This window comes from Podarcis bocagei (genome assembly GCF_964188305.1).
Source record: "Podarcis bocagei genome assembly, chromosome: 16".
NCBI classification, from domain to species: Eukaryota; Metazoa; Chordata; class Lepidosauria; order Squamata; family Lacertidae; genus Podarcis; species Podarcis bocagei.
In genome coordinates this window covers 15,366,639-15,383,836 of record NC_138142.1, presented here as the reverse complement: position 1 = coordinate 15,383,836, position 17,198 = coordinate 15,366,639, and the positions used below count along the sequence as shown (strand labels likewise).

The 17,198-nt window shown below is 47.2% G+C and overlaps 1 protein-coding gene, 1 long non-coding RNA gene and 1 pseudogene across 4 annotated transcripts; 2 read left to right on the top strand and 1 right to left on the bottom strand.

Moving 5' to 3' along the window:
• Nucleotides 1-2,937: 2,937 nt before the first annotated feature.
• Nucleotides 2,938-5,808, bottom strand: LOC308576055. 2 transcript variants are annotated; one of them, XR_014003031.1, is made up of 3 exons: nt 5,789-5,808; nt 3,375-3,481; nt 2,938-3,277 (listed from the first exon to the last, which is right to left on the bottom strand). It is a non-coding gene; the product is annotated as an uncharacterized lncRNA (long non-coding RNA). The 2 variants fall into 2 exon arrangements; XR_014003032.1 differs by having other exon boundaries at nt 2,941-3,277; nt 5,763-5,805.
• A 57-nt stretch (nt 5,809-5,865) lies between these two features.
• LOC308575926 (testis-specific serine/threonine-protein kinase 1 pseudogene) lies at nt 5,866-7,803 on the top strand (annotated as a pseudogene). The gene is made up of 2 exons (XR_014013441.1): nt 5,866-7,035; nt 7,554-7,803. The product of XR_014013441.1 is annotated as a testis-specific serine/threonine-protein kinase 1 pseudogene (transcript).
• Nucleotides 7,804-14,618: 6,815 nt separating this feature from the next.
• TSSK2 (testis specific serine kinase 2) lies at nt 14,619-16,216 on the top strand. Its single transcript, XM_081175423.1, has one exon. The coding sequence runs from the start codon at nt 14,858-14,860 to the stop codon at nt 16,043-16,045; it is 1,188 nt and encodes a 395-aa protein (XP_081031549.1). The 5' UTR covers nt 14,619-14,857; the 3' UTR covers nt 16,046-16,216.
• Nucleotides 16,217-17,198: the final 982 nt, after the last annotated feature.

The window sequence follows — 17,198 nt, the reverse complement described above, 5'->3', positions numbered from 1 at the left end:
CAGCTGGTTCCAGCAGAGTCAATGGAAGCAGCTCTGAAAAAGGAGAGGGGACTTTCCACTTCCCCCTTCCCTCCACCAATTGCAGCCAGGTAGATGGGCTGTGGATTAAACTATTCTAGTCCTTTCAGACCATCTGGTCTGAACGGTTGTGAGCTATTATATGCACAAAGGTCATCTTTCTTTCCTTTTTAAACTTTCCAATACCATAATTTTTAGCTGGCCCTATTCTGTTAATTTGAATGTTCCATTTCATCTTATTGCAGTCAGATTTGGGTAACAATAAAATTACTAATTTATTACCTGCCCTTCATCCTAAGATCCTGGGGCAGGATTCCACAATTTAAAATGCAACTTTAAAAACAGCTTTAAAACTTATTATTGGGGGGAAATGCAGTCACAAAAATAGGGTGGAAGATATGCATCTTAAGTGTCAAAGGCCAGCGAATTACAATTAAGCAGTATATAAATGTTAGCTAAATAAATAAACCCATTTAGTGGTGGCTGGTGCCCATTGGGACATGTGGGGCAGCAGGCAGGGAGGTCGCCAGTAGGTGGCATCAAAGCCAACTCTGTCTAGTTTGGTCCCTATCTTCCTCCTTGCCTTGTTATAGAAGGGCAACAGTGAGATAACAGAAGCAAAAAATGTGCATTTGTTGCTCCACCACTTGTGCCTCTGGCCCTGCCCACCATTGGCATGATGTGGCCCTCAGAAGGTTTCGTAGAAGGGAACATGGCCCTTGGGTTAAGAAAGCTTCCCTACCTCTACTATAGACCTTGAGAGACAGCCACCTCGTGCTTAGCCAGAAAACAAGGAACAAGTATATTTGGAATAGCAGTTTCCAGGTACATAATACATAAATTAGTAGTAGTAGTAGTAGTAGTATTTATACCCTGCCCATCTGGCTGGGTTTCCCTAGCCACTCTGGGTGGAGTCCAACAGAATATTAAAAATACGACAAAACATCAAACATTAAAAACTTCCCAATACAGGGCTGCCTTCAGATGTCTTCTAAAATTCAGGTAGTTGTTTATTTCCTTGACATCTGACGGGAGGGCGTTCCACAGGGCGGGCACCATTACCTAGAAGGCCCTCTGCCTGGTCCCCTCTAACCTCACTTCTCACAGTGAGGGAACTGCCAGGAGGCCCTCGGAGCTGGAACTCAATGTGGGCTGAACAATGAGGGTGGAGACGCTCCTTCAGGTATACTGGGCCATATAGGGCTTTAAAGGTCAGCACCAACACTTTGAATTGTGCTTGGAAACGTACTGGGAGCCAATGTAGGTCTGGTGTTATGTGGTCCCGGCGGCCACTCGCAGTCACCATTCTAGCTGCCGCATTCTGGATTAGTTGCAGTTTCCGGGTCACCTTCAAAGGTAGAGCGCATTGCAGTAGTCCAAGCTACATAGCACACATAGACAGTTGCCTTATCAAAGGTCAGGTACGTTGCCTACATAGCCCTATATTGTCCACTCTGGCTGGCTTCAGCTCTTCAGAGTCTCAGCCAAAAGCAATGGAGGCATCCCCTCCCCACCTCCCCCGTTCGTACTGTAGGCAAGTTTCTCCGCAAACCCCTCTCTGTCCTCCATCCAGCAGACCAAGGACTGTGATCAGAGTTCCAGGGCACTTTTCCAGGTGGGCAAACTCACCTGGCGGTTTTAAGCAGTGGCGATGAGGGGTTGCAGCCTGGAGAGAGGAGTGTCACCTGGGGAGAGTTCCAAGGGGTCAGGCACAGAGGCTTAGGGCTGAATCACACATTATGAAATCCTTAAACATATCCTAAGAACACAGCGTTTCCGTGCGCTGCTCTGGTTTCACCAGAAGCGCCTTAGTCCTGCTGGCCACATGACCCAGAAAAACTGTCTGCAGACAAACGTCGGCTCCCTTGGCCAGTAAAGCGAGATGAGCGCGGCAACCCCAGAGTCGTTCATGACTGGACTTAACTGTCAGGGGTCCTTTACCTTTTAAGAACATAAAACAGCAAAATGAAACAGAAGAGGTACAAAGATAGAGGGGAAGAATAAATAAATATGGCCTTTGTAGAATTACAGAGATGGAAGGGGTCTGCCAAGGATCACCAAGCCGAAGCCCTGAAATGCAGAAATCACCTTGCTAGGGTGTCAAGAAACACCTGGGAACTAAAAAGCATGTTTGTTTACCGCACTCCCTTTTCTGCCGTTGGGTTCTGAGACATTGGCCATTTCAAAGTCACTTGGTCCCATGCATAGCTTTGGGTGGGGGCTTGAAAAGGGGAAGTGTGTCTCTTAACGCTCTAACCACTATTCCACACTCCTCCTCCTCTCATGCTACTTCTTCCTTTTTTTGACAGCCCAGGACTCACTTTATTATGCCGTGTGTGTGTGTGTGTAAACAGAGAACCTTACATTTACAGAGCAAAATGTCCTCTTAATTATATACCCAGCATATAGGTAAAGGGACTCCTGACCATTAGGTCCAGTTGTGGCCAACTCTGGGGTTGCGGCGCTCATCTCGCTTTATTGGCCGAGGGAGCTGGCGTACAGCTTCTGGGTCATGTGGCCAGCATGACTAAGCCGCTTCTGGCGAACCAGAGCAGCGCACGTAAACGCTGCTTACCTTCCCACCAGAGCGGTACCTTTTTATCTACTTGCACTTTGACATGCTTTCGAACTGCTAGGTTGGCAGGAGCAGGGACCGAGCAACAGGAGCTCACCCCGTCGCAGGGATTCGAACCGCCGACCTTCTGATTGGCAAGCCCTAGGCTCTGTGGTTTAACCCACAGTGCCACCCACGTCCCCTTATTAATTATTATGTCGTGTGTGTGTGTGTAAACAGAGAACAAACTTACATTTACAGAGCAAAATGTCCTCTTGAATTATATACCCAGCATATAGAACCTTACAAAAGGACAATACGAGTGGACTCTCTGTGCCCTGACCACAGCAAAAAGACTGATCCTGATGAATCGGAAAATAAAAATGCGGCTCCCTTCTACAATTGGATTGAAGACTTATACAAACTTGCAACATATGAACAACTTGCATATAAACACAGACTTGCCATGGACAAATTCAGTGATATTTGGAATCCATTCTTACAAATACTGTAATAGGTTAAGATCTGGTGAAGTACACTAACAACCTTGTAAAGGATACAGTTTTGGGGTCCCCCCTCCCCTCTTTATTTTCCCTTCTACACGGGTTCTGTTTCTCTTTTTCTTTCTCTTTTATTTATGTCTCACCACGTTTAGTGCACATATAATTATGTCCTTTTTGAAGGTTCAGTAAAGATGTTTAAAATCTTAAAAAAAAATAAAGTGGGTTTCAGTACAGCTCTCAATTTGATTCAAGGTTCTTCTGAAAGATCTTCCCAAAACTTAATGGAGAAGAAATGTCACCTTTGGCGGGAAAGATCTGGCGCCATTCATCAGAGGCAGAGCAGTCCTCCTCTTCAAGCAGGGCGGGTGGGTTTTTTTCTTCAAAGGAATCATCTCCCAAGAGCCTTCTGTGATGAATGGAATAGTGGCTCTTATTAATAAGAATTGCCTCCAAACTTCCTTGTTTATCAAAGCTTTGATGTTTTACCAAGGTGCAGTGACACCATTGGAGAGACGCAGCACATCATCTGTAGGCAAGGCACGTTCCATTGACCGTGTTCTCCTTGATTCAAGGGTACCTGAAGACAGGGGAAGGGAGGGATGTTCTTTCTAAGTGTGTGTCCTTTACTGTATTCTATTTCTTCAAAAGTTTTTGTGTATCATGAGTGGGCCAGGTTGACAAGGAGGAAGTTAGTCAGCAGCGTGATGTGGGGGTATCAGCCTTGACATCAGTCCCATGTTCCTTGTGACCCATAAAAGGTAAAGGGACCCCTGACCATTAGGTCCAGTCATGGCAGACTCTGGGGTTGCGGCGCTCATCTCGCTTTATTGGCTGAGGGAGCAGGCATACAGCTTCCTGGTCATGTGGCCAGCATGACTAAGCCGCTTCTGGCGAACCAGAGCAGCGCATGGAAACGCTGTTTACCTTCCCGCCGGAGCGGTACCTATTTATCTACTTGCACTTTGATGTGCTTTTGAACTGCTATGTTGGCAGGAGCAGGGACCGAGCAACGGGAGCTCACCCCGTTGTGGGGATTCGAACCGCCGACCTTCTGATCGGCAAGTCCTAGGCTCTGTGGTTTAACCCACAGTGCCAATCGTGTCCCATAGCTCTGCCTTAATTAAGAACTAGCTGGGAGTGCCCAGGAATTTGTAGAAACCAAAAAAATGTTTTTTTTAAAAAATGGATAGTGTAATTTGTCTGTGTGTGGACCCATCACACCAAATAATGGGTCCGCCATCTTGAATCAAAATAGCGCCTGGAATCCAAGTGTAGGCAAACCACGTTCCCCCTGCCCTTTGGGAACCCGCATGCCAGGTTTGGTAATGATATCCCCAGAGGCAGCCAAATCTGTGCCAGAAAGGGCCAAGTTGCTTTACAGTCATATTTTGGTCCACCATCTTGATTCAAGTTGGCACCCGGCGTCCAAATGCCACTGCTAACTGCCGCCACCACCTCAGGACTCCTTGTGTCAAGTTTAGTGATGATTTCTCAAGAGGCAGATAGACAACCAACAAACAGGTGGACAGACAGACCAACCACTCTTCCAAATATTTAGTAGAATCATAGAATCATAGAGTTGGAAGAGACCACAAGGGCCATCGAGTCCAACGCCCTGCCAAGCAGGAAACACCATCAGAGCACTCCTGACATATGGTTGTCAAGCCTCTGCTTAAAGACCTCCAAAGAAGGAGACTCCACCACACTCCTTGGCAGCAAATTCCACTGTCGAACAGCTCTTACTGTCAGGAAGTTCTTCCTAATGTTTAGGTGGAATCTTCTTTCTTGTAGTTTGGATCCATTGCTCCGTGTCTGCTTCTCTGGAGCAGCAGAAAACAACCTTTCTCCCTCCTCTATATGACATCCTTTTATATATTTGAACATGGCTATCATATCACCCCTTAACCTCCTCTTCTCCAGGCTAAACATGCCCAGCTCCCTTAGCCGTTCCTCATAAGGCATCGTTTCCAGGCCTTTGACCATTTTGGTTGCCCTCCTCTGGACACGTTCCAGTTTGTCAGTGTCCTTCCAGTGTTAGTCCCGGGCCCCATCTGCACTATACATTTAAAGTGGTACCATACCACTTTAAACACCCACAGTTTCCTGCAAACAATTCTGGGCCCTGCCTTTTGTTCAGGGTGCTGAGAGTTGTTAGAAGACACACACATACCATTCCCCTCCCAGGGTTACAATTCCCAGCATTCCCTTTGGAAGAAGAATGTGCCCTAAGTTTACTTGACATATCCAGACCTATAGTTTTGTAGGGAAAATGTAGCATGGAGCTTTGATCTCCCTCCTGTCTGCAATACATAGGTTGGTCTTTTTGCAAAAAGGCCAACCCTTTTAAAGGCTCCCAGGCTACCTGAAATATCATATCTCCCTACATAAACCTGCCTGGGTGTTGAGATCCTCAGGTAAGCACCTCAGAAGCACAGCTGCTCGTGACAAGAGACAAGAGTCTTTTCTGTTGCTGCCCCATATTGTGGAATTCCCTGTCTGGACAAATGACATTTTAATTGCTGGTTCTAAATGTATGCTATTTGGGGTGGATGAGTTTATTTTTATGGCTTTGGATTTTATATATTGATGTTTTTAAACTTGCAAGTTGCCATGAATTTCAGTCTGGGAGAAAGGTGGGATATGAAGACATCAAATAAGGAAATAAATAAATAGACACAAGCCCGTACTTTCAGATGACATGCGGGAATGTTACCTGAACCCTTGGCGTCCCGAATGACTCAGCTCTGACACAAGCCATTGTGACATCACAAAAGAATGTTGAGGGTTCTCCTGCAACATCCCAGGAAGGGGAGCCCCAGGCCATTTCAGATGACCATCCTGGAATGTGCGTGAATCGGAGGGGGGCAGGATACGGGATGCTCAGCCAACTTGAACATATTGCTTAGGGTCTGCCTCCAGGACTATGGATGATGCTGAAGTTCTTAAAAAGAGAGGCTACATCATGGGGATCAAACTCGGAGAAGGGTCTTACGCCAAGGTGAAATCGGCCTACTCGGATCGGCTGAAGTGCAACGTGGCCGTCAAGATCATCGACAAGAGGCAGGCTCCTCGGGACTTCTTGGAGAGGTTCCTCCCCAGAGAGATAGAGATGCTGGCCAGGGTGAAGCACCCCAGCATCATCAAGACCTATGAGATCTTTGAGACCTCCGACGGCAAAGTCTACATCGTGACGGAACTGGGCATGCAAGGAGACTTGCTGGAGTTCATCAAGAAGAGAGGAGCCATTCCTGAAGACGTAGCCCGCAGGATGTTCTACCAGCTCGCCAGCGCCATCAAGTACTGCCACGAGCTGGACATTGTCCACCGAGACTTGAAATGCGAGAACCTTCTTCTGGACAAAGAATACAACATCAAACTGACAGACTTTGGCTTTTCCAAGAGAGTCGCCCGCGATGAAGATGGCAGGGTGGTCCTCAGCAAGACTTTCTGCGGTTCGGCGGCCTACGCGGCCCCGGAAGTGCTGCAAGGCATCCCTTACCAGCCGAAGGTTTACGACATATGGAGCTTGGGGGTGGTGCTGTTCATCATGGTGTGTGGCTCGATGCCTTATGATGACTCGAACATTAAGAAAATGCTCAAGCTACAGAAGGAGCACCGGGTACATTTCCCCCGGTCCAAAGTGCTGTCAACCGAATGCAAAGATCTCATTTACCGCATGCTCCAACCCGACGTCTCCCGCCGAATCTGCATCGATGAGGTTTTAATGCATGTTTGGATGCAGGACCAGAAATCCGCTTCGGACACCACGCTCATGAAGTCGGGGGAATGTTCCCACCACCATAATCAGATAAGGGCCATGTTTAAGAAAGACTCGTCGGGGGCGGAGCCTTCGGACGAGCAAGTTCTCCAGGAAGAAAGGCATGCAGACTTGGATACCCTCTCTGACAAGATGCAAAGGACTTGTCTTTGAAAAATCCAGCAGCCCAGCGACAAGCAGAGGTGAATAGGACAGTGGGTTTCTGTAGCACCGCCAGTTCCAGAGACCTCTTTAAAGACTACGTCCTGAAAACTTTTTTTGGAAAGAGATAAAAACAATTTGGGAGGCATTTTCTTTTCTTTTCTTTTGGTCAACATCAAGTCCTTTCAGATTGTTGTTGGCCACAGGAGCCAACAACATCTGCACCTCTCGACATTTGCAAGATGCACAATGTTGGATGGAGAGGGAATAGATTTTTCTCACCCTTTTTTAATCCTCTGTAAACAACCACACCATGCAGCTTAAAGCGCTCTTATACCACTTCAACAATCATGGAGGGTCCTGGGATCTGTCATTTGCTAAGGATGCTGGGGGGTTAGCTCCGTGAGGTCAGCACCCTTAACCAACAACAGTTCCCAGGATCCTTTGGGGTGGAGAGGAGCCATGACAGTAAAAGTGGCCTAAGAGTGTTTTCAAAATGGGTGGCGTAGATGTGACTTTTGCCATGTCCTGATGAGTCTTGGCCTGATACACCTTCCAGGTTGGTACCTGCTACTCGTGAGATCTAAAACATAGCTTCAAAGAGACCCGCCTGCTGTAGCACCAGTCAGTTTTTTCTGCAATGATGACCAGCTGCAAACCCTTTGAACTGTCTGCGTCTGTGATGGCAACTTCTGCCACGGAAGGTACACATAAGGTATCTGTGCTGAAGTTCCACGTAAGAAATCAGTCCCAGTGAAATTAAGGTTATAGAAAATCCAGATCCAGTAAAACTATAATCTTAAACTCTCTCCCTGTGTTTTGTTTTTAAATGGATTCCTTACTTAGCATGTGCAGGAATTTCAGCTAAATCAGGGGTGATTTTGACTGCCTTCCGGCCAGTTTTCCCCAAACCATGCCCACCTGCTCCTCAGTGGATGTGGCTCGTGTGACATCATCTGATGGGCAGGAAGGCAAGATAAAATCCTGTTGCACATGCCTGCTATCTGGAGGGACCAGGGGCACACAACACAGCCAAACAGAGCAGGGTTTAACCCCCGCTTGTCAGTCGATGAGCAGGGGTTAAATCCTGCTTAGATATTAACCCCCATTCCTGATTCAGCATAGTAGGTAAGGTAAAGGGACCCCGACCATTAGATCCAGTCGTGGCCGATTCTGGGGTTGCGGTGATCATCTCACTTTATTGGTGGAGAGAGCCGGCGTACAGCTTCCGGGCCATGTGGCCAGCATGACTAAGCCGCTTCTGGTGAACCAGAGCAGCACATGGAAATGCTGTTTACCTTCCCGCCGGAGCAGTACCTATTTATCTACTTGCACTTTGACATGCTTTCGAACTGCTAGGTTGGCAGGAGCAGGGACCGAGCAACGAGAGCTCACCCCGTCGTGGGGATTTGAACCGCCGACCTTCTGATCGGCAAGTCCTAGGCTCTGTGGTTTAACCCACAGCGCCACACCCTGCTAAAATAATGGGGTTCCCCCCTCTAGTTTAGCAGGGGATTTTGATGCACTCCCCTTCATGAGTCAGGAAGCGGTTGGCCTAGAACCTCCTGTTAAAACTACAGTGCCCAAAATACTTCTGTTGACCACCAGCATTACGCTTTCCACTTCTAAGTTCAGAATAGAGTAGTTGCTTTGGAAGATGATACTCAGGCATCCGCACAACATGACCAGACCAACGAAGTTGATGTTGAAGAATCATTGCTTCGACACTGGTGATCTTTGCTTCTTCCAGTACACTGGCATTAGTTTGCCTGTCTTCCCAAGTGATTTTTTTCCGGAGACACCGTTGATGGTATCTTTCGAGGAGTTGGAGATGGTGTTTATTATAAGTGGTCCATGTTTCACAAGCATACAGTAAGGCTGGTAGTACAATAGCTTTGTAAACAAGCATTTTGCTTTCCCTGCGAATGTCCCAGTCCTCATAGACTCAATTATTTTTATTAATTTTCCAAACTATTACAAATCCAACCAAATTACTTTAATTTAATACAATTTCTTAAAATCAGGTTTCCCGCACCTGTTGCAAACATATGTCAATCGTTTCCTCCCATAGCTGTATCATTTCTTATTTAATGTTTAGTTGTCATCCGTCAGTCTTTGTTACATCATTCTTGCAGCTGACCACATTTTCCTCCTTACAAACAGCACGTCTGTTACATCTTATAAGTATAAAATCCACTACACGTGTGTAATCCTTCATAAACATTGTTGTTTCAGACCTGGTGTGCTGGGAGAATTAATTACTATCTTCCATTGTTCACTTCTTTGCAGTGTTTTCCTAGATGTTACAAGGTCCCATTCCATCCCTTCCACTGTTCACCAACTAGTGTACAGGCTGCGGCCGTAAATAACTCACAGAGTACATGTCCAGTCTCTGCCATTAAAACTCCACTCTGGAGTTCTTCCTCAGCACACAGTTAAAAACAAAATATTTTATCAAGTTTGGTCTCTTGCCAGATCTATTCAGCAGCCGTTCATTCTTCTCGCTCTGCATCGCTCCATCACACTCCTGGTCTGATCCAAAAATAATTTTAAATAAAATCCATTCAACCTCAGTCGAGGGGAGAGGGCATAATAAAACCTTGTTAAAGTCCTTGTTGAGCATAAATCAAAAGCCTCCCCCCTCTTTTCTGTGGTAACAGACAGAATAACATAAAAATGGCTACACATGTCTCTCATTATTCAGGGGAGGACAAGAAATAAAACCATTTGAAAACCCTTTGAAAGCGCAACGCACCTTGTCCTCCCCTTTCCTTTCCTATCCTAGCTGTGTAAGGATTAGCAAGCTTAAAAATAAAACATTCAGATACCTTCAAAGAACCAAGCTCAGTTCTTTCATTAGCTGATTGATTGCTAATAATAATATATCTAATATATATATAATAATCATAATTATTTATTTGTACCCCGCCCATTTGGCTGGTTTCCCCAGCCACTCTGGGCGGCTTCCAGCAAAGATTAAAAAGTCACACATTAAAAACTTCCCTGAACAGGGCTGCTTTAAGATGTCTTCTAAATGTCAGGTTGTTGTTTATCTCTTTGACATCTGATAGGAGGGCGTTCCACAGGGTGGGTGACACTACCAAGAAGACCCTCTGCCTGGTTCCCTGTTACCTCGCTTCTCGCAGTGAGGGAACCGCGAGAAATCCCTCGCTGCTGGAGCGCCTCTTGATTAATGCCAATATTCTAGATTAAGGAGAAACCAAGCACAAATCAGGCCGGAGATGGAGGCTTGTCCATGGCAGGAACACACTCCCAGGTCACACCCACTCTGCCTTTCAAGTTGGCAGACACGGGCTTGAGTGGCACAGTGGGATGCAGTGAGCTACCCAGACCTCACTCTGGAGCAATGCCAGAGAGCTGTAATAATAATAATAATAATAATAATAATAATAATAATAATAATAATAATAATAATTTCTTTATTTCCCCGCCCATCTGGCTGGGTTTCTCCAGCCACTTTGGGCGGCTTCCAACAGAACACTAAAATACAATAACCTATTAAACATTAAAAGCTTCCCTAAACAGGGCTGCCTTCAGATGAATTCTAAAAATTTGGTAGTTGTTTTTCTCTTTGACATCTGGTGGGAGGGTGTTCCACAGGGCAGGCGCCACTACCGAGAAGGCCCTCTGCCTGGTTCCCTGTAACTTGGCTTCTCGTAGTGAAGGAACCGCCAGAAGGACCTCGGCGCTGGACCGCAGTGTTTGGGCAGAACGATGGAGGTGGAGATGTTCCTTCAGGTATACTGGACCGAGGCCGTTTAGGGCTTTAAATGTGAGCACCAACACTTTAAAGCCCTAAGGAGTGACTGCCATTGACTTGTGATGCAAGCCGGAAACCCAAACACTCTGCAATCGGGAGAAAGCTGCACTCGCAGAGCTCAGGCGATGCTGGATTTCGGTATCTGCATGCTAGGAACAACACTGCACTCTGTCTAGGATGGGCGTAGGGAGCAGACAAGGGAGCTTGCCTCTTCAAAGCGGCTTTCTCAGCTAACATACTTATTTCATTTTTTTACAAAGAAAAAACCATATCCCACCTTCAGTGTTATCACCTGCTGGTTAGTTAAAAGCTAGGGCAAGTAGAAAGCTCTTAAGGTAAAGGTAAAGTACCCCTGACATTTAAGTCCAGTTGAGAACGACTCTGGGGTTGCGGCACTCATCTCGCTTTACTGGACGAGGGATCCGGCGTTTGTCCGCAGACAATTTTTCTTGTCATATGGCCAGCAGGACTAAGCCGCTTCTGGCGAAACCAGAGCAGCGCATGGAAATGCCGTTTACCTTCCCGCCAGAGCGGTACCTATTTACCTACTTGCACTGCGTGCTTTCAAACTGCTAGGTTGGCAGGAGCTGGGACTGAACAACGGGAGCTCACCCCGTCGCAGGGATTCGAATCGCCGACCTTCTGATCAGCAAGCCTTAGGCTCAGTGGTTTAGACCACGGCGCAGCTGGGTGCAAAAGTTGCCAACATATTGGCTGTGGGCACTCACCAAGCCTCCCTCCATTCATGATTCCCTTGGTCAAGAACTGGTGAGTGTGGCTACTTTTCTCTCCCTTGGGAAAGTACACAGAGCCGAAGGAGGAAGTTGGAAGAGTACAGTGGTGCCCCGCAAGACAAATGCCTCGCAAGACGGAAAACTCACTAGACGAAAGTGTTTTCCGTTTTGGAGGTGCTTCACAAAACGAATTTCCTATGGGCTTGCTTCGCAAGACGACAATGTCTTGCGAGTTCCTGCTGGTTTTTTTTCCTCCCCCCTTTTTCTAAGCCGCTAAGCCGCTTATCAGCTGATCCAATCAGCAGATAAGCCGCTAAAAGCCGCTAATAGCACTAATCCGTCAATGGGATTGCTTCGCAAGACGAAAAAACCGCTAGACGAAGAGAATCACAGAACGGATTCTTTTCGTCTTGCGAGGCACCACTGTACCCCTCTTCCCCATTTCCTGCCTCAGCTCTATGTGCTTTTTAAGGCTCAGGTTAATATCACCAGACCTGGCTTTAACCCAATTCACTCAGAAAAGTCAAACTTGTGTGTACATGTGCATGTACACATGCTCTCTCTTTCTCTGCAGGAGGGAGCTGATCCAGCAGAGAGGAGAGGAGAGAGCAGTTGTTATGTACTGAAGTACTGAAGTTCTCACCCTGGGCCAGCAGGGGGATACTGTAGATAGTTTGCACTCAGGTCCACATACGCCAATAAGGAATTCAAAGTGATGTTCAGTGATTGGATAGTTACAAAAGGTTGTTACTGTTGCTTTGTAGTTGAGCTCTATATAAGCAAGTTGGCTGAACCCTTCAGCCCAGTTCTGTTCTGGCCTATGAATAAACAAGAGCTGTCTGAAGAATCACTGTGTCGTCTGATATGCTCACCCACAACTTAACAGCAGTATCCAGAGCTCTCCCTCAAAAATCCAAATGTGCCAATGTGGACTTAAAACTGATAGTGATCCCTGCCTGGAACCTATCAGACTAGGGACTTAGCTATACAGCTGCAAATATAATGTTTTAAGAGTGTTTTAAGTACATTATTCAAACGTGACACTAGATGGCGATGGCGAGCTTGTGGCAAATTCAACATATTTTTCAAAAGGTTTTTAAAAACATTTTTGCATTTTTTTATATGGGTCTAGATTCTACCTAGGCTTCTGGGGACACAGTGGCAATATTGGAGAGCAGCCTTTCCCACAATTTCCACCTGCCTAATTCCCAAAGTTGAGGGGCAGGGGGCAACCAAAGAAGGGCCTCCAACCATGATATTGACAAGCGAGAAGGTGCTTCTGGAAGGAGACGGCCCTTTCGTCGCCTATCTGAGTCTCGGCACCAGCAAATTCACAAAGCCGAATTGTTGGGTTAGGGTGCTTGCTCACCCAACTGCTTTCGTCATCGTTGGCGAGGCCATAGTCTCCAGCATTCCTCAGATGAAAATAAGAGCCGTTGTTCACTCATCTACCCCTTCCCCAACCCTTCTGGGACCTCTTAAGTGAATGTTTTTATCTAGTTAGATCTTGCCGGGTTTTCTAATGCCACTCTTCACTTCCACCAAAACCCCAAAGTGTACAACTGGAACAAAGAACATATTTTCAGTTTACAGGTCTTGTACACATGGAATCTCCGGATGTAAACCTGCCTGATATATGACCCGCACTGTCAGTTTTGATGGTGTGAATCACAAAGTTGATCATGATAACTATATTAATTTAAGGATTCCATAAATATGTAAAATGAACACCTAAAGCATCCTGCTGAAAAAGCTTGATTATTGTAGGTGAGGAGGATCAAGAAGAAATAGGGGACCTTGCATTTAAGATGTTCAGGACTGCTGCTGTTGATAAAGACTAGTAATCTGCTAAGGCAGAGGCAGCACAGCCAAAGTGATGCCTTCTAGGTAATGTTGGACTCCAAAACTCATCAGCCTCAGCCAGCATGGCCAATGATTTGGCATGATGGGAGTCCCAGCATGTGAGCTATCACTGTGCTAAGGGGCTTATGCTAAAGGGTCTGTACTCCCACCACCACTGTGGAGCACTTCCAGTCAGAAGACCAGCGAGAGCAACCATCATTGCACCAATGGGACACAACCTTTCTGCCTCCTCCAAGGGGGGGGGGGGTTCCTGAACCAATGGGTTCAGAAGGAGGTTTCCCCCCCACACACACACACACACCAGGGACTGGGGGTAATACTTTGATCTGGGACAGGGGATGAAGTGGACTAGGTCAGGAGGGAGAAATATGTTGGGGACACCCAGAATGCCAGCATGATGGCAGGTGTACTCCTGGAAATGTGCCTCAAAATCCTGCGTACAGCTACAGGAACAGTTTTGGGACTGGGGTGGGAGTTTAGAATTTCTCACCACAACCAGAGAGGCTGAATCTGTGGGTTTGGCACAAAAATAGCTGTTTAACTTGCTTGAGCTGAGAATATTGTGAAAGTGCCACAAGGAACTCCATGCAGCCACGTGATTCACTCAAGACGAAGAACGCCGGGAAACCCCAAGGCGAAGGACCATGCAGAGTCTGTTTGGGCCTGTTTTCTGATATTTTTAATTTTTTTCTGCAGGAATCTTGCCTGAAAGATCTTTAAATGCTGTTAATTCATGCTTTTTACACGACTGGTAATCTGAAAAACTCTGGTGCTTAATTTTAATCTACACGATGGTCATCTTAACGTGTAACTTGGTTTCTGTCACCTCAAAACACATCGTTTGACTTCTGCATTTCATATTTAACAAGATGCGGAATTTTTAAAATGATGTCACCTGATTCCTCTGCAACCCCAATGCATTGTGGGAATCTGTTCAGAAGCTGACTTAGCGAGGACATCTTACCTCATCCATTGTCTGGAAATTTCACGTTTAACCACTGTATTTGCTACAGGGAAATGAATAAAGGACACTTCAAAGTCCAGTCAAGTTTTCTGTACCCAGTCTGGGTGTGTTTCATGGAATCCTTTTGTGGCTGCTAGCTTTCACCCGCAATTTAAAACCAACTTATGATAAGCTAATTCAACGTTTGAACACTGTGGAGTGGGGTGAAATTCCCCTACTCAGATTAATTTGAGGGTTGCTTGATAGTATTGCGAAGGTGGAAAGAAAATAGTGCTAATCAGCAAATGTCCAAACTCTTTCCATACAAGACAATTTCCTTCTTTCACTATCAGGCTAAAAAATACAACCCAAACAAGAACAGAGATGGGTTGTTTGTTTTTAAAGAACCTATAATGTTCCCTCACCAAAGATCATTTGTCTCTGAGGTTGATATTGACTATTATATCACAGACTGCTAGTTGCTTAATGCTAGTTGTGACATCACATGGAGACATCACCCGATAAACAATGCTCAAAATTCTATGTCATCCAACTTCCCAGAACCAGGCAACCCTCCAATGACCAACGATGGAATACCTAGTAAGTGGCTGGAAGAGTACGCCAACAACGTGACCAAACTTATCTTTGCGTCTGCCTATAGCATGATGGACGACGCTGCCGTCCTTAAAAAAAGAGGCTACATCATGGGAGGAAATTTGGGAGAAGGCTCTTACGCCAAGGTGAAATCGGCCTTTTCAGAACGGCTGAAATTTGACGTAGCAGTAAAAATCATAGACAGGAAGAAAGCTCCACTGGACTTTCTGGAGAGGTTCCTTCCGAGGGAAATAGACATCTTAGCCAAAGTGAACCACCGATCCATCATAAAAACCTATGAGATCTTTGAGACGTCAGATGGCAAAGTCTACATCGTGATGGAGTTGGGAGTCCAGGGGGATTTGCTGGAGTTCATCAAGAGCAAAGGGGCAATGCCTGAAGACATTGCCAGGAAGATGTTCCGCCAGCTATGTGCCGCTATAAAATACTGCCACGATTCTGACATTGTCCACCGGGACTTGAAATGTGAAAACCTGCTTCTGGACAAAGATTATCACATCAAGCTTTCGGACTTTGGCTTCTCCAAACGCTTGACCCGCGATGAAGACGGCAAAATTATCCACAGCAAGACCTTTTGCGGTTCTGCTGCTTACGCCGCCCCAGAGGTGCTGCAAGGCATCCCCTACGAACCCAAGATCTACGATATGTGGAGCCTAGGCGTCATTCTGTACATCATGGTCTGCGGCTCCATGCCTTATGACGACTCCAACATTCGGAAGATGCTGAGGCTGCAAAAGGAGCACCGGGTGCATTTCCCCAAGTCGAAAAACCTGACCATGGAATGCAAAGACCTCATCTACCGCATGCTCCAACCGGACGTCACCCGGCGGCTCCACATCGACGCCGTTTTGAGCCATGTGTGGATGCAGCCCCCGAAACCCAAGTGCGTCTCGACGACTTCTGTCATGAAAAACGGGGAGAGTTCCCGGACTGAGTGCGATCACAAGCCAAATCACAAAAGTGAAGTGCAAGTCAGCAGCAAATCGGAGTCCAAACAGGCTGGACATTCCCGTCTGGAGGTAGCCGAAGGAGTGGGGAAACTGGGGGAAATCGTGAAACCAGACAACCTGGCAGACGATGTAGTGCTGCCCCAGTTTGAGAACACGGAAATCTGATACACCTGGAGCAGCAGATGCCCATTCACTCAGGCAACAGAGAATAGGTAGCCCAAATGCCCAATCAAATGGACAAGGTGGTTTCGGGGTCGGGAGAAGATGAGAGATTAGTGGAGGAAGCAATCAGAAAAGCAGACTAAATGAAAAGAAAGTAAAGAGGTTTTTTTATAAGCACTTTTATATATACTTATATATATCGATACCTGTCAGAGCTGCCCGAGGTCCCAGCTCACAAAGGACCAACGCCGGTTCGTTGTTATATACAAAAGTCTTTATTGAAGTTCAGTTTTACTTTCACAGCCGCAGCGCGCAGCTCTACGTCTGAAACTCTAGACCGCTGAAGCTCCGTCTGAATCTCCTCCCCCCAGACACCAGTTTAAGACTCTAGCCTTGCTCCACCTCTTCCTTTGCTCTTTCCTCCTCTGGGTCCGCCTGTCCGCTGGGGTCTCGCCCTTCCTAGACTCTTCTGACGCTGAGTCCCCTGATTCTTCCCCCTGCCTCCGGCGGGCTTTAGGACCTGGTTCCCAATCCGGGTTTTCTGCTGTCCCACGCGCCTGTACATTCGAACTTGGCGCGCGCACCCAGCCGGCAACCTTCCTCCTGACCGTTACACTGCTCCTGTCACTGCTTCCCCCTTCGGGGGGGCTAGCTGGACCTGACCTTCCCTCCGTTCCCCCACTCTCCGATCGAGGCGTGGTCAGCCCTGACTCCTCTCCTCTCCCTGCTGGAGGAGACGCTGGCCCTGACACATGGGACTCTTCCCCCCCACTACGCTCTGGTGGGGAAGCTGGTCCTGATCTCCAGCTGCTGCTTTGGGAGTCCCCGCTGGCCCCCTGTTTCTGGTGTGTGCCCCCTGGGACCCCCCTGGCCCTGGCCATAGGCGCCTCCTTCTGGGAATCTTCTGAATCACTGGAGAAGCTCATGGAATCTCTCGGGTCACTGTCATACTCCCCTACGCTGCCCTCAGATCCTTCCCCTTCGCTCTCCATTTCCTCTCTCCCCTGTGCCTCTGTTCTTGAGCCCCTGACATCCATCCCCCCCTCGAAGCCCCCCCTTCCCCCTCCCCCTCTTCGGGTGCGGGTTCCGGGTGCTCCAGTGCTGTGGGGTTAGTGCGGGATACCGTTCTTTCCCCCTGGTGTGCAGCCGGCCAGCT